This window comes from Xenopus laevis, chromosome 4S, assembly GCF_017654675.1.
Source record: "Xenopus laevis strain J_2021 chromosome 4S, Xenopus_laevis_v10.1, whole genome shotgun sequence".
Classification (NCBI taxonomy): Eukaryota; Metazoa; Chordata; class Amphibia; order Anura; family Pipidae; genus Xenopus; species Xenopus laevis.
Window position 1 is genome coordinate 123,992,464 of NC_054378.1, and position 16,922 is coordinate 124,009,385.

At 41.5% G+C, this 16,922-nt stretch overlaps 1 protein-coding gene across 3 annotated transcripts in view; it reads left to right on the forward strand.

Annotated features, from left to right (window-relative positions):
• The window catches only part of adamts9.S (ADAM metallopeptidase with thrombospondin type 1 motif 9 S homeolog), a 157,083-nt gene that overhangs the window by 46,017 nt on the left and 94,144 nt on the right, over positions 1-16,922 (forward strand). For all 3 annotated transcript variants that reach the window (XM_041561788.1, XM_041561789.1, XM_041561790.1), the window contains exons 7-14: positions 2,259-2,299; positions 3,638-3,743; positions 4,139-4,285; positions 6,598-6,739; positions 8,605-8,712; positions 14,285-14,430; positions 14,899-15,080; positions 15,166-15,302. In XM_041561788.1, the coding sequence (XP_041417722.1) occupies positions 2,259-2,299; positions 3,638-3,743; positions 4,139-4,285; positions 6,598-6,739; positions 8,605-8,712; positions 14,285-14,430; positions 14,899-15,080; positions 15,166-15,302 (1,009 nt within the window). The remainder of the gene's footprint in view (positions 1-2,258; positions 2,300-3,637; positions 3,744-4,138; positions 4,286-6,597; positions 6,740-8,604; positions 8,713-14,284; positions 14,431-14,898; positions 15,081-15,165; positions 15,303-16,922) is intronic.

Here is a 16,922-nt window from a genome sequence, read left to right on the forward strand (position 1 = left end):
AAACATTGCATGCTTCCAGCCCCACTCTTAAAAATTGCATGCATCCAGTGTCACCCATAAACATTGCATGCATCCAGTGCCACCCATGAACATTGCATGCATCCAGTGCCACCCATGAACATTGCATGCATCCAGCCCACACCCTGCCTAAATACTGCATGCATACAGCCCCACCCCTAAACATTACATGCATCCAGCTCACCCCCTAAACACTGCATGCATCCAGCCCCACTCCTAAACATTACATGCATATAACACCATCCGAAAGATGGCATGCATCCAGCTCACCTCTAAACATTGCATGCATCCAGTGCCACCCATAAACATTGCATCCAGTGCCACCCATAAACATTGCATGCATCCAGCTCAACCCCCAAAACCAGAGGTGCCCAAAAGGCAGATCAGGATCTAGCAGTAGACCTTTAACTGGTGATCAGTAGATCTCAAGATATTTGTCAGCAAACAGCTTGTCTAAATCACCCTCCTGTGTTATGCTTTTTATTCAGATATTTTTATGTTAAGGTTACATAACAAATAGTTGTTTGTTAAATATAGTGAGATGAAATCTTAAATAAATCAATAGAATGTTTAAGTAATATTTTCCATGGAACAGAATGTTATCAATGTTTTTATGGATGTAGATCACAATAGGACATCACTAAAAGTAGAGCTCACATAGTAAAGTGTGGGCACTCCTGCCCTAAATACTGCATGCATTCTGCCCCACCTCTAAACATTGCATGCATCCAGCTCACCCTTAAACACTGCATGCATCCAGCCCCACCCCTAAACATTGCATGCATCCAGCACACCCTCTAAACATAAAATGCATCCAGCCCCACCCCTAAACATTGAATGCATCCAGCTCATCCTCTAAACATAAAATGCATCCAGCCCCACCCCATAACATTGCATGCGTCCAGCTCACCCTTAAACACTGCATGCATCCAACCCCACCCCTAAACAATTCATGCATCCAGCTCACCCTTAAACACTGCATGCATCCAGCCCCACCCCTAAACATTGCATGCATCCAGCTCACCCTCTAAACATAAAATGCATCCAGCCCCACCCCTAAACATTGCATGCATCCAGCTCACCCCCTAAAAATGGCATAAATCCAGTGTGACCCCTAAACATTGCATGCATACAGCACCACCACCCCCAGATTGCATGCATCCTGCCCCACTCCTAAACATCGCATGCATCCAGCTCACCTCCTAAACATTGCATGCATTCAATATGACCACTAAACATTGCATGCATCAGCACCACCCCTCAAACCTAGCATCCAGCTCCACCCCTAAACACTGCATCCACCCAGCCCCACATGGAGTGCATGCATTCATACAGCACCACCATAAAGATGGCATGCATCCAGCTCACCTCTAAACATTGCACGCATCCAGAGCGACCCCTAAACATTGCAAGCACACAACACCCCCCAAAGATTGCATGCATCCAGCCCCAATACTAAACATTGCATACATCCAGTGTGACACCTAAACATTTCATGCATCCAGCACCACTCCTCAAACCCAGCAATTGTTAGTCTTAGTCTGTGACTATAGAATGATAAAGAAGGTACGGCAGGCACAGGCTGAGAGCTAAAAGTACAGAAGATTGCCATTTATAGGAGTTGTTAAACGTTTTATTTGGTGATGGAAAAAATGTCCTACTTAAACAGATGATGAAGTGAACCCTGTTGAGTCTGATACATTCCCTCTGGCCGCCAACTGCTTCATTTAAAACCTCCTTTAATTTCATTTTAATAGAGTATCTACTCCCGCATCTGACCATAATCTGAACATTTATACAACTAACTAATGATCATTTCATCCTTTCCCAGCTGCTTTTCAGCGATTCAAAAACAAATGCATACTTTTTCCTGTAACAAACCTGCAATTTGCGTATAACCTCCACTGAATCCCACCGCCGAGAGGACGAGATTGTTGGTGACTTTTCTCTATTCTTTGAAGTCACATAATTATCCTCCCTAAACGGCTTCTCTGCCGTAAAGTCTTGCCCAAAACAATTGTTCTTTTGAAAATTTCTATTTGTGCCGAGCGGAATTCCATATGTTCATGCGACGTTAACTTAAATGAGAAAAACAGAACACTGTGTTTTTCTTAAAAAACATTGAAATGATTAAAGTCACATTTTCAATTTTTTTTTTCATTGCTGTGGATGTTGCCTTTGATGAGGTGCATGTACCTTGGATTCCCATGGAACTACATTGTCTTTGTTTTTCTTTTCAGACAGGATATTTGTAGGGCAAAAGAAAAATGCGATACTTTGGGTAAGTTCTGTTTTTTATACAAGGACTGAGCAGCTCATTAAACAGGAGGTGGGTGGCACATGGGTGTCCCTGGCACATCATTCAGATCATGTAAGGCAGGAGTACCAGGAGAAACTCTCTGCAGGTATGGGATCCGTTATCCAGAAACCAGAAAGCTCAGAATTAAGGAAAGGTCATCTTTCATAGACTCCATTTTATCCAAATAATCCAATTTTTTTTCCTCTGTAATAATAAAACAGTAACTTGTACTTGATCCCAACTAAGATATAATTAATCCTTATTGGAGGCAAAACCAGCCTATTGGGTTTATTTAATGTTTACATGATTTTCTAGTAGACTTAAGGAAGGAAGATTCAAATTACGGAAAGATCCTTTATCCGGAAAGCCCAGGTCCTCAGCATTCTGGATAACAGGTCCCAGTGGTGTAACGACTGGGCCCTATAGCAAATTAATTTTAGGGCCCCCAATATATTCAGAGGTTGTCATTTTTTACCAATATATATTTAAATTGCTCATTAATTAGGGCCTCATTGGGCCCCCTTTACCTCCTGGGCCCCCCTGCACCCGCAGGGTCTGCTACCTCTGTATGTATGCCCCTGACAGGTCCCATACCTGTATTAAATGTTTGCGATTATGCAATCCCTGCACATGCACCTACCCCTTCTCCTACTTACAAATCACTTACTAACCATGCACCCTCCTCTGGAGCAGTTGTTTTATGACCATGAATCATTTGGTTGCAATAGGAGAATATTAGTGGTTGGAGCACAGTAATAACATTTATAATCCAATACTGGTATGGGATCCGGTATCCGGAAACCCCTTATCTTGGAAGCTCTGAATTACGGAAAAGCCTTCTCCCATAGACACCATTTTATCCAAATAATCCAAATTTTTTGTACTCTGTCATAATAAAACAATAGCTTGTATTTGATCCAAACAAAGATATAATTAATCCTTATTGGAAGCAAAAGCAGCCGATTTGGTTTATTTAATGTTTACATGATTTTCTAAAAGACTCAAATTATGGAGATCCAAATTACAGAAAGATCCATTATCCAGAAAGCCCTAGCATTCTGTATAACAGTTCCCATACCTGTATAATCTATTTCAAAATAATAGATCTCACAAAATAGCCAATCAGCTAGTAGCATTTGCAATGAGCCAATCAGAAAGAGCTTAATGGATGTTATCTACTGATATCCGGAGGAGCTATATCTGTTTCAGTAGGAGAATGGAAGGTGTTCTAGGTTTAATAATATATACTCAGCCAATCTCAATGTGGCACCGGCAGCTTTGTGGTCTTCTAACCAGAGCTTGTATTGTGCTTTTCCATAGGTCTGGCTGAACTCGGCACCGTGTGTGACCCTTACCGGAGCTGCTCAATAAGTGAAGATAATGGTCTAAGCACAGCCTTTACCATAGCACATGAGATTGGACACGTGTATGTTTCATGTAAATATACATTCACAATAAAACCCTTTGTCTACACTCATCAGCCAATCCCTGCTTTCCTTGGCACTAAAAATAAATGCAACCAAAGGGTATTGTGCCAATATATAGGGCATACAACAACCATGTACAGTAACATATATTATCATAGTAGCTGAGGTTAATAATATATTAGGTTAGATATAGAGACCCTCACACACCTTCCATTGTGACCCCCCAAACAACTGCCTGGTTGCTAGGCTTACTGGGACCCTAGCAACAAGAAACTGGAGAGCTGTGGCACATTGTTTGCCTCATGCCAAAAGTTAATTTGAAGGTGAACTCGCCCTTTATACACAGTTTAGTCTTGAGATGGAAAACTTCATTTAATGCCCCTCTCTTGCTCAGATTCAACATGCCGCACGACGACAGCAACAAATGCAAAGAGGAGAGCGGCAAAAACCAACAGCACGTTATGTCGCCGACCCTTAATTTTTATACCAACCCTTGGATGTGGTCAAAGTGCAGCCGGAAATACGTCACGCAGTTTCTAGAGTAAGTAAAGGGGTTTGTGATGCAGACTTGACCTTTAGAGGGGCATTTAGATAATGGGGGTTTTTTTTAAATCTGATTTCTAAATCATCATAATTATTCTGAAACCTCTAATTGTATCAGAAATGGAGCCAGTTGGATCCCATAGAACCAGGAGCAAAATGTGTTGCTCTTAAAACACATAAAGACCCATTAACTTTGTAGTGGTTCAAGGTCAAACTGTGTGTGACTATGGGACCCTCTAAAGTTTTTGGATCCCGTGCTCTACCCCCTATACAGCCCTGGGTGCCAGCAGACGCTTTTAGCTGCTTTGATCTTATTTCTGCAGTAGGAACAACAGCAAATTGTGCAGAAATTATGTTTGAATTGGATTGAACTGCATCATTTCCCTGCACGAAGCAGTATTTATATGGCTGTGCTTGAGTGGGATAAGGGGGCTCTGTCTTGTCATCGTCCCACTTAATACTGAGTTCCCTTGAATCACATTCCCACCAAGCCAGCAGTTCTCACTATAAAACTCCTGTGTATAATTTACTCCCCATTTCCCAGGAATAAATACATTATATCACTGATTCCTCCGGTAAACATCAGCGGCCACTGCCAGATTCTTTGATACGAATTCCATGTCAGAAGAACGAGGGTAACCAGGGCAACCGGTGGTCTCACGCTGCTCTCCGATTTTCTAATTGCCCATTTTGTCCTGAAACGCCATCAAGACCCAAGGGAAGAAATGAGGAGGGACAAAGTTTGTTTTTTTTTAGATGAGAAAGTATTTTATGAATCAGTATGTTAGTCTAATGGTAACTCCTCATTCGAATTGGTGTAAGAAACGTTTATATTCTGCTGAAATGTTTTGAAATCTGTGTTTATCCAATTCAGAGTATATATCAGGAACCTATCTAGTGCTACCAGTTTTGCCTGACGAAGGGGCCTTGGTGCTCCGAAAACTTGCAATGTATTTTTAGTGTTAGCCAATATAGTTATCACTTCTATAATACTTTTTGTATTTGTTTGTTTTAATTTGTTATTTCTGCAGGGAAATCAGAGCAGAGCAGGCAGTAACCCTTCCAACACGTTCCTCTTGTCTCTGTCTCTATATTTTAGGCAAAGACTTTGCAAGTTTGGCCTTGTGAATTGGTGGGTTGGAGGGTTTTTCTTTGGACTGTTGCCTATGGGCAACGGGTGGACTCTGCGGGCAGGAGGGTGTATGGGTGGGTTTTGTGGCTTTTGGATGTAAGTTTGTGGCTTTTTGGATGTAAGTTTATTTTTATAATAAAAATCTCTATATTTTAGGTATCTGTCTAGTGCTACCAATCCCTATTTTCTCATTGCACCATACAGTATGTAGTGGATTGCTGGCATGATCCTGTCTGCCATAACTAAGAGCTTTTGGGAACTGGGAGAAGTGACTCATAGACAGCTATTGTAGGTTGCATCCTGCCCTTGTAGTGATTTATTTAACACCATAAGGGAGGAACTGCACCAGGCCCGGATTTGTGGCAAGGCCACATAGGCCCGGGCGGCAAAAACTAGGGGCGGCATGCCGCCCAGCCACATTATGGGGACGTGTGCGTCCCCATTCAATTACACCAGCTGCGCCGGCGTTTTTTCGCCGGCGCGCTGGGAAGGGGAAGTGTAGGCGGGCGCTAGGATCGCGCGGCCGCCTGGTCGGACCGCGCGGCCTAGGGGCGGCCGGCAAAGAAATCCGGCGCTGAACTGCACGATGCGTTTGGTGCCGGCACATCGCCATTAGGGATGGGCGAATTTGACCCGTTTCGTTTTGCCAAAAATTCGCAATTTTTTTGTTGCACGATGCCATATAAGTCTATGGGCGTCATTTCCTCAGCAAAACAAGGCGAAACAATTCGCCCATCCCTAGTCGCCATGCGACAAAACGCATGCAACGTGTCAGATGAAGAAACAGGAATTGAAGGAAAATCGCATGTAAGAACTACATTTATCCTGCTGTCGGATGAAAACGAAGCGCACCATTAGACACATCGCATGCGTTTCGTCACATTGCGACGTGTCAGCACCAAACACATCGTGGAGTTCCTCCCTTAGTCCCATCAGCTATTTGATGTGCCAATATCACAGTGCCAACCAGAATCCCAGAATTGATATTTCTGGCACTGTGGCCAGTGTAGATTCTAAAGTGCTGCCTTCTCTTTTTTTCTTTATAGGCATAACAATTGCCCTAGAGAGCATTATCCGTGTATTTGCTTTAATCAATTACATGCCCTTTCCAATCATTGTATGTTAAATGCAGATAATGAAGGAAAAGCCCATAGTAACACATATATTCTCTGTCCTAGCACGGGGTACGGGGAGTGCCTGCTGGATGAGCCGGTCACTAGAATTTACACGTTGCCTCAGCAGCTACCGGGTGCTTTGTACAATGTCAATAAGCAATGTGAATTAATATTCGGGCCGGGATCCCAGGTGTGCCCGTATATGGTACGTACCTTTGTATTATTTAAACATTATGATATTACAGGTGTGGGATCCATAATACAGAGACTCGTTATCCAGAAAGCTACGAATTACAGAAAGGTCGTCTCCCATGGACATTTTTCATCCAAATAATTCAGTGTATTTCCTTTTTTTAGTGGTTGGAGCACAGTAATAAAAATATAATCCAATACTGGTATGGGATCCCCTATCCGAACATCCCTTATCTGGAAAGCTCTGAATTACGGAAAAGCCTTCTCCCATTTTATCCAAATAATCTAAATTTCTGATTTCCTTTTTTCTCTGTAATAATAAAACAGTAGCTTGTACTTGACCCCAACTAAGATATAATTAATCCTTATTGGCTTTAGTTAATGTAGACATTATTTTCTAACAGACTTAGGGTATAAAGATCCAAATTATGGAAAGAGCTCGAGCATTCTGGATTGCAGGTCCCATGCCTGTTCAAGTATATACAGTATATATACAGGGAAAGATTATGCCTATGGAAATTGGTTGCATCACTCATTTTGCTCCCTCCCCTGCACCCTGCACCCTTCCCCTAACCAACCCTAAAGCTGTCAATAAAAGCTCCGATTGTACAAATCCTTGATTCGTATGATTTTCGGACCGTGCATGTCCCAACATTTTTCGTCCCATGGAGATCGGTCGTTTGGTCGATTGGGCAGGTTAAAAGATTTCTGTCGGCTGCCGATAATATCTCTGTGTGTATTGCCGATCTGATGATTTTCAGTGGGAGACTGTCACCAGCTTTTGTCGGACATAAACTTTCATGCGATTGCTGACAGGGGCAGAACATCGGCTGATCGGTTCTTTTACTACTTTATTTAAACTGAAGGTTAGTGGCAGGTCGGGAGATGGGGAAGTCCGATCCTTTGACCGAAGCCAAGTTTCTTTTTAAACAGTTTTAGATAACACATAAGCAGTGGCGTAACTAGAGTGTGCCCGGCCCCCTGCAAAACAATCTTCAGAGGATCCCCATCCTCCTGCCCACTTCCCGCCCCACCTCTATAAACTATAGTAGTACTTATCCGTTATCTACTGTGTATCCTGTGCTTGAATGGCTGCCCCCATGGCTACACAGCAGCTTGTTTATATAAACTATAGTAGTACTTATCTGTTATCTACTGTGTATCCTGTGCTTGAATGGCTGCCCCCATGGCTACACAGCAGCTTGTTTATATAAACTATAGTAGTACTTATCTGTTATCTACTGTGTATCCTGTGCTTGAATGGCTGCTCCCATGGCTACACAGCAGCTTGTTTATATAAACTATAGTAGTACTTATCTGTTATCTACTGTGTATCCTGTGCTTGAATGGCCGCTCCCATGGCTACACAGCAGCGTGTTTATATAAACTATAGTAGTACTTATCTGTTATCTACTGTGTATCCTGTGCTTGAATGGCTGCCCCCATGGCTACACAGCAGCCTGTTTATATAAACTATAGTAGTACTTATCTGTTATCTACTGTGTATCCTGTGCTTGAATGGCTGCCCCCATGGCTACACAGCAGTTTGTTTATATAAACTATAGTAGTACTTATCTGTTATCTACTGTGTATCCTGTGCTTGAATGGCCGCTCCCATGGCTACACAGCAGCTTGTTTATATAAACTATAGCAGAGTTTCTGAAGCAAACACATCAGTTTTACCCGTGCAGGGCAACACTACATTATATTGTCATTACTTTAAGACACTTTAATTTTTTGGTGTTACTGATCTTTTAATAGCCAAATAAAGGGCCCCCATAGGAACCCTGGGAAATGTACAATAGACACTGCTTCTGTTACACATTAAGCCGCAGGGCACTAACCATTAGCTTTTGCTTATTTTTTGGTGACTTGCAGCAAATGCAGTGCAGGCGACTGTGGTGCATCAGCAGTGATGGGCAACACAAGGGTTGCCGGACCCAACACACGCCGTGGGCAGATGGCTCTGAATGTGAACCAGGAAAGGTCAGAGTCTTCTCCATCACCTCTTTAAATTCCCTGTTCTTTTTAATGTGCACATTGTTGGGTTGTTCTTCATAAACCTGCCGAGAGCAGCACTTCTGTTTATCACCACTAGAGATGCTGTTTTAATAGGACCAGTGCCTCCCATGTACAGCGCATTTAAAGAGTATTTATGGCAATTGTGTATTATATAATAATATATAGATAATTATATATAAACAATTATTAGCGATGTCATCAGTTATAATCATTGCATAGAGATGTGTTTAGTCACATGATTCACTGAAACGTGTGTATTTTATGAATAATGTACCCCCTGTTTAAAATATAAGGATATTAAATGTATAAAAACACTTCACTGCAAATATATTTATAATTTACAGTAGGAGGTATATTACCACTTTATAATACATGAGTAATACTCAGAGTTCTCTGTATAGCTCAGCCTGCAGCCTTGTGCCTTTATATGGTCACATAACCCCTCAGTGACTTCTAATATCCTTATCATTTACAGTAGGGGGTACATTATCCCTTATAATACATGAGTGATACTCAGAGTTCCCTGTATAATTCAACCTGCAGCCTTGTGCCTTTATATGGTCACAGAACCCCTCAGTGACTTCTAATATCCTTATCATTTACAGTAGGGGGTACATTATCCCTTATAATACATGAGTGATACTCAGAGTTCCCTGTATAATTCAACCTGCAGCCTTGTGCCTTTATATGGTCACAGAACCCCTCAGTGACTTCTAATATCCTTATCATTTACAGTAGGGGGTACATTATCCCTTATAATACATGAGTGATACTCAGAGTTCCCTGTATAACTCAGCCTGCAGCCTTGTGCCTTTATATGGTCACAGAACAACCCCTCAGTGACTTCTAATATCCTTATCATTTACAGTAGGGGGTACATTATCCCTTATAATACATGAGTGATACTCAGAGTTCCCTGTATAACTCAGCCTGCAGCCTTGTGCCTTTATATGGTCACAGAACCCCTCAGTGACTTCTTATTTCCTTATCATTTTTAGTAGGGGGTACATTATCCCTTATATATTTGGGCACAGGCAATATGTTATGTCAGACCCTTTATACGCCTATTTATTTATCTATAGTGTTTTAATGGTGGTAAAAAATTTTTTTTTTCCTTTACTTCAATCTAATCCTGCTGCAAACAAATCAATCTCTTTGGAGTTGAGCATTGCTAATATGTTCTGGAATGAGTCATTAGACCAAGGAAATCACTGGTACGTTTTCCATTAAGCTGACAATTTCCAGACAAACACACGTTGCTGCTGTCAGTCTGGACTTCACAGTACAAGTGCATTGTTTGCAGCAGTAAAAAAAATGATATAATAAATGAATATGTCAACAACTAGCAGGCAGAATAAGCAAAGTCTCTTTATGAAACCAATTAAGTGAATATCGCCTGCATGTGATAGATTTGTTCCCCTTGAAGTATAAGGAGGCCTGGACTAGAAGGAACATTTTCTGATAAAGAATGTGGAGCAGAAGCAAAAAAAAAAAACCCTCCTTATCCTGGATGTAATTATTGCTATAAAATCTGAAATGGCTCTTGATAAGGAAGGAATTCCATTCGCTCCCCGGAACAGAAATTCCATTCATGTCCCATGTGAGACTGGATTGAGTTACCGGCATTGTTGAGAGTTATTAACTCCTCTTGACCCGCAGGTGGAACAACGTGATTAAGGGTAAGTCCACACTGGGCGTTTTGGGGAGATTTGGTCGTCTGGCGACTAATCGCCTGGTTTTGTGCGGCGACCAATCTCCCCAAATGCCTTCCCTGACTCTGCTCCGGCTAAAATTAAAAACGCTGGCGCTAATCACATGCGGCAATTCGTTTTCCAAAGTTGCGACTTCGGAAAACGAACCGCCGCGTGTGATTGGCGTCTGCGTTTTTTTCATTTTAGCCGGCGCAGAGTCAGGGAAGGCATTTGGGGAGATTGATTGTCGCAAAAACGAGGCAATTAGTTGCCAGGCGACCAAATCTCCCCAAAATGCCCAGTGTGGCCTGACCCTAAGGAGGCTTCAAGTAGAGGAAAGGCAAAAACCCTGCCTGGGGATAAGGTTTCATAAAAAGCCACTAGCTCTGCCCATAAAGAGCTCTGGGAATTCTCCGTCTGTGCCTGTGACTTTATATCATCATATAATCTCTGCCCCCCCCTTTATCATTATATAAAACTGTTCCTATTTAGAAATTATAAAAAATTTTAGGGGTTCGGAATTTTTTCTTTGCCTCAGCTTATCCTCCTTATCCCTCTGTCGATTGTTTAATCAGCACCGGCATTCCTAGCAGCAGTGCAGTAAGTCTTAATGCGTCTCTCAAATAAAGGGTAACTGATCCTGCTTTGGGCGCTGCCTCTGACTCAGAACAAGTATGTAGAATCCCTGCCATAAAATCAGCGAAGGAAAAAAAATACAAGTATGGGATCTGTTATCCGGAAACCAGATATCCAGAAAGCTCCGAATTTTATCCAAATAATACACATTTTTAAAAATGATTTCCTTTTTCTCTGTAATAATAAAACAGTATCTTGTACAGGTATGGAATTTGTTATACGGAAGCCCATTATCCAGAAGGCTCAGAATTAGGGAAAGGCCATCTTCCATAGAATCCATTTTAATCAAAAAAATTTAAAATTTTAAAAATGATTTCCTTTTTCTCTGTAATAATAAAACAGTAGTTTGTACTTGATCCCAACTAAGATATAATTAATCCTTATTGGAGGCAAAACCAGCCTTATGGGTTTATTTACGTGATTTTATAGTAGAATTAAGGCATGAAGATCCAAATTACGGAAAGATCCCTTATCCAGAAAATCCCAGGTTCCAAGTATTCTGGATAACAGGTCCCATACTGTACTTGATCCAAACTAAGATATAATTAATCCTTATTGGACGCAAAACCAGCCTATTGGGTTTATTTAATGTTTACATGATTTTCTAGTAGACAAGGTTTGAAGCTCCTTTTATTATAACAGAGTAAAAGGAAATCAGTTGATTTACAATTTGGATTTTTTCATAATAATGGAGTCTATGGGAGACGGCCATTCTATAATTCGCAGATTTCTGTATAATGGGTTTCCAGGTAATGGATCCCATACCTGTACTATAAGAAGCAATAGCTTGAATTATTTTAAAGGGGTTGTTCATCTTTAAATTAACTGTTAGTATGATGTAGAAAGTGATATTCTTAGACAAGTTGCAATTGGTTTTCATTCTTTATTATTTCTGGTTTGCAATTTTTAGCCATCTGGTTGCTAGGGTCTGAATTATTCTAGCAACCATGCACTGATTTTAAAAAGAGGCACTAATATAAATAGGAGAGGCCTGAAAAGAAAACGAATAATTAAAAGTAGCAATAACAATAGCCTTACAGATACTTTGGTTTTAGAAGGGGTCAGCGACCCCCATTTGAAAGCTGAAAAGAGTCAGAGGAATATATTTTAGACCATTTAAAAAGTTGCTTAGAATTAGCCATTCTATGACATACTAAAAGATTACTTGAAGGTGTGTAAATAGAAAATTGATGCTTTAACTGCATGTTGTCAGTTATAAGTCATTTAAAGAATATAGGAAGATAGAGAAAGAACAGGTTTTGCCTAAATCTTTGCCTTGTTCTCTGGAGCCTAAGTAGTATCAGGGGCACCAGTGAGACATAGACTTCTCCTCATTGGCCTGATTGATGGAGTTGTCTTCTACTTCCTGTGGATTATTGCTCTGACCTCAGTTATGTGACAAAGAGTGGACCCCAGGGGGCCATTAATCACACACCAAACCTACTACAGCAAAGGAAATATTCACACATTTCCCCTTCCTTAACTATGTCAACAGTGCATCAGATTTATCTGTAAGACTCTTTAGAAATGTACCGTAGGGTTTTCAGCCTGTGTGTAGCCATATCTAAACTGAACCAAATTGTGAAGTTTCCTTACAGTATAACTGTTCATATTTAATTTGCAGTGGGGATAATAGTCTCTGGGAAGGGAGTGTGACTGTGGGATAGCAGGTATAGTAGGGAGAGATGGTGCCTATAGTAACAGTGGATAATAGTCTCTGGGAAGGGAGTGTGACTGTGGGATAGCAGGTATAGTAGGGAGAGATGGTGCCTATAGTAACAGTGGGATAATAGTCTCTGGGAAGGGAGTGTGACTGTGGGATAGCAGGTATAGTAGGGAGAGATGGTGCTTATAGTAACTGTGGGATAATAGTCTCTGGGAAGGGAGTGTGACTGTGGGATAGCAGGTATAGTAGGGAGAGATGGTGCCTATAGTAACAGTGGATAATAGTCTCTGGGAAGGGAGTGTGACTGTGGGATAGCAGGTATAGTAGGGAGAGATGGTGCCCATAGTAAAAGTGAGATAATAGTCTCTGGGAAGGGAGTGTGACTGTGGGATAGCAGGTATAGTAGGGAGAGATGGTGCCTATAGTAACAGTGGGATAATAGTCTCTGGGAAGGGAGTGTGACTGTGGGATAGCAGGTATAGTAGGGAGAGATGGTGCCTATAGTAACAGTGGAGATAATAGTCTCTGGGAAGGGAGTGTGACTGTGGGATAGCAGGTATAGTAGGGAGAGATGGTGCCTATAGTAACAGTGGATAATAGTCTCTGGGAAGGGAGTGTGACTGTGGGATAGCAGGTATAGTAGGGAGAGATGGTGCCTATAGTAACAGTGGGATAATAGTCTCTGGGAAGGGAGTGTGACTGTGGGATAGCAGGTATAGTAGGGAGAGATGGTGCTTATAGTAACTGTGGGATAATAGTCTCTGGGAAGGGAGTGTGACTGTGGGATAGCAGGTATAGTAGGGAGAGATGGTGCCTATAGTAACAGTGGATAATAGTCTCTGGGAAGGGAGTGTGACTGTGGGATAGCAGGTATAGTAGGGAGAGATGGTGCCCATAGTAAAAGTGAGATAATAGTCTCTGGGAAGGGAGTGTGACTGTGGGATAGCAGGTATAGTAGGGAGAGATGGTGCCTATAGTAACAGTGGGATAATAGTCTCTGGGAAGGGAGTGTGACTGTGGGATAGCAGGTATAGTAGGGAGAGATGGTGCCTATAGTAACAGTGGGATAATAGTCTCTGGGAAGGGAGTGTGACTGTGGGATAGCAGGTATAGTAGGGAGAGATGGTGCCTATAGTAACAGTGGGATAATAGTCTCTGGGAAGGGAGTGTGACTGTGGGATAGCAGGTATAGTAGGGAGAGATGGTGCCTATAGTAACAGTGGATAATAGTCTCTGGGAAGGGAGTGTGACTGTGGGATAGCAGGTATAGTAGGGAGAGATGGTGTCTATAGTAACAGTGGGATAATAGTCTCTGGGAAGGGAGTGTGACTGTGGGATAGCAGGTATAGTAGGGAGAGATGGTGCCTATAGTAACAGTGGATAATAGTGCCTATAAGATGGTGCCTATGATAGCAGTGTAGAAACGTCTGGCTACAGTTCCTATTTGCTTTGACCTCTCCTTTACACAGTCCCTATTTAGTATTGTTCTAACTCTCTATCCTACAATTAAATTCCTAACTGTACAATACTTTTATCACAACAGCACTGCAGATATGGAGTATGTGTTCCTAAGGAAAGGGACTTACAGGTTACAGATGGATCTTGGGGGTCCTGGAGTCCATTCGGAGCCTGTTCTCGCTCATGTGGCGGTGGGATAAAAACTGCAATCCGTGAATGCAATAGACCTGAGTAAGTATACGAGGGGCTGCTAAGCATCACTTAAATTTTAATTAAACTGGAACCTAATTATTGGTCCCACTGAAGATAGATATATATATATATACACACACACACACAGGTATGGGACCTATTATCCAGAATGCTCTGGACCTGGGGTTTTCCAGATCTTTCTGTAATTTGGATCTTTATGAAAACATTTAATAAACCCAATAGGCTGGTTTTGCTTCCAATAAGGATTCATTATATCTTAGTTGGGATCAAGTACAAGCTACTGTTTTATTATTACACAGAAAAAGGAAATTATTTTTAAATATTTGGATTATTGGGATAAATGGAGTGTATGGGATACGGCCTTTCTGTAATTCGGAACTTTCTGGATAATATATAAATATAACAGGAATCCCATGTTACGACTGCTGGGTTTCTGACTGCAGAAAATTAAAATGAATAAATACTTTGAATTTTCCCCCTTCCCAGACCTAAAAATGGTGGTAAATACTGTGTTGGGCGCAGAATGAAATTTAAATCGTGCAATACAGAGTTATGTGGCAAGCAGAAGAGAGACTTCAGAGAAGAACAATGTGCCGATTTTGACGGGAAGCATTTCAATATTAATGGTCTACCTCCAAATGTGCGTTGGGTTCCTAAATACAGTGGCAGTAAGTATTGCCAGACAGGGCCCTCCTGCTAATTGCTGCTTCTAAGGGAAACTAACATTAACCAATCATGTGATTGTCTTCACAGTTTTAATGAAAGACCGCTGCAAGCTCTTCTGCCGAGTAGCCGGGAGCACGGCTTATTATCAACTCAGGGACAGATTGGTGGATGGAACATCATGTGGGCCGGACACGAATGATATCTGTGTGCAAGGACTGTGTCGGGTAATAGTATCTTCTTTGTATGTTGATATAGTAGTATCTTCTTTGTATATTTCCATTTGTACTGGGAGGGATCTGCCATAGTCTCCTTTAGACTGGTACGTTAGGAGGTTATGATGTAATTTGTAGTGATGGGCGAATTTATTCGCCAGGCGCGAATTCGCGCGATTCGCCACCCGCAAAAATTCGCAGCAATTCGCCGGCGTCAAAAAAATAAATTTACGAAAAACCGGACGCCGGCGCCAAAAACGGGCGCCGGCGTCAAAAACGGGCGCTGGTGTCAAAAACGAAACGCCAGCGTGATTTCGCAAATTTTTCGGCAAAGCGAAAAGGCGCAAATTCGCCCATCACTAGTAATTTGCTATATCTACCCTGACATTAACTTTTAATATGATGTAAAGACTGATATTCTGAGACAATTTGCAATTGGTCTTCATGTTTTATTATTTGTAGTTTTTCAGTTATTTAGCTTTGTATTCAGCAGCTCTGCAGTTTGCAATTTTAGCAATCTCATTGCTAGGGTCCAAATTACCCCAGCAACCATGCACTTTGAATCAGAGGCTGGAATATGAATAGGAGAGGGTCTGAAGAGAAAGTTGAGTAATAAAGAGTTACAATAACAATATGTTTGGAGCCTTACAGAGCATTTGTTTTTTAAATGGGGTCGGTGAAAGCTGGAAAGAGTCAGAAGAAGAAGGCAAATAATAACTATAAAAAAAATAAAATAGCGAAGACAAATTAAAAAGTTGCTTAAAAGGTGAACCACCCCTTTATGAACATGTATAGGCAAAAAGTTGTGCCTCTTTTTGTGAGGTGGTGGACCACCTTTAAGTTAACTTTTAGTATGTTATAGAATGGCTAATTCTGAGCAACTTTCCACTGGCCTTCATTTTTTGTTTTGAACTATTTGCCGACTGTTTCCGACTTTCAAACGTGGGTCGCTGACCCCATCTAAAGACAAATGCTCTGTAAGGATGCAAATTTATAGTTACTGCTACTTTTTATTAGTCATCTTTCTATTCATATTCCATATTCCAGTCTCCTATTTATATCAATACATGGTTGCTAAGGTCATTTGGCCTGACGAGGAAACTTTGGGCGACTTCGGAAAACGAATCGATCCGAGTGCCCTCCCACTGACGATTTACATTTTAGCCGGTGGGAAGGCAGGGGAGGCAGTTCGGGGAGATTAGTTGCCCCGAAGAAGAGGAGATTTGCCCCCGGGCGACTAATCTCCCCAAATCTGCCTGTGTACCCTGACCCTAAAGACATGTATTGTGCCTGTTTTTATCTAAAGGGCAAGTTACCCCTTCATACAAAATATACATACATACAGTACATAAAGATGTGGATTTCTTCTTCCCTATAAAAAGAGCTGAAAATGTGGCTTTATAATAAAAGTCTGTGTAGGTGTAGCATTGGTTGGACGTAATTCTGTTGCTAGTACACGTGTTACACTCCAGATGCTTCTCACCAGAAGTTTCCAAACAATGTGACTGCCTCCCTCCTAAGGAGGCCCAACACAGAGGAGAGGAAGGACAAATAAGGCAAATAAGAGTGGGATTTAGGTTGATGGTCTTTCTTCTAGTGCCCTAGAAACCTATTTTAAATGACAATTTAAAG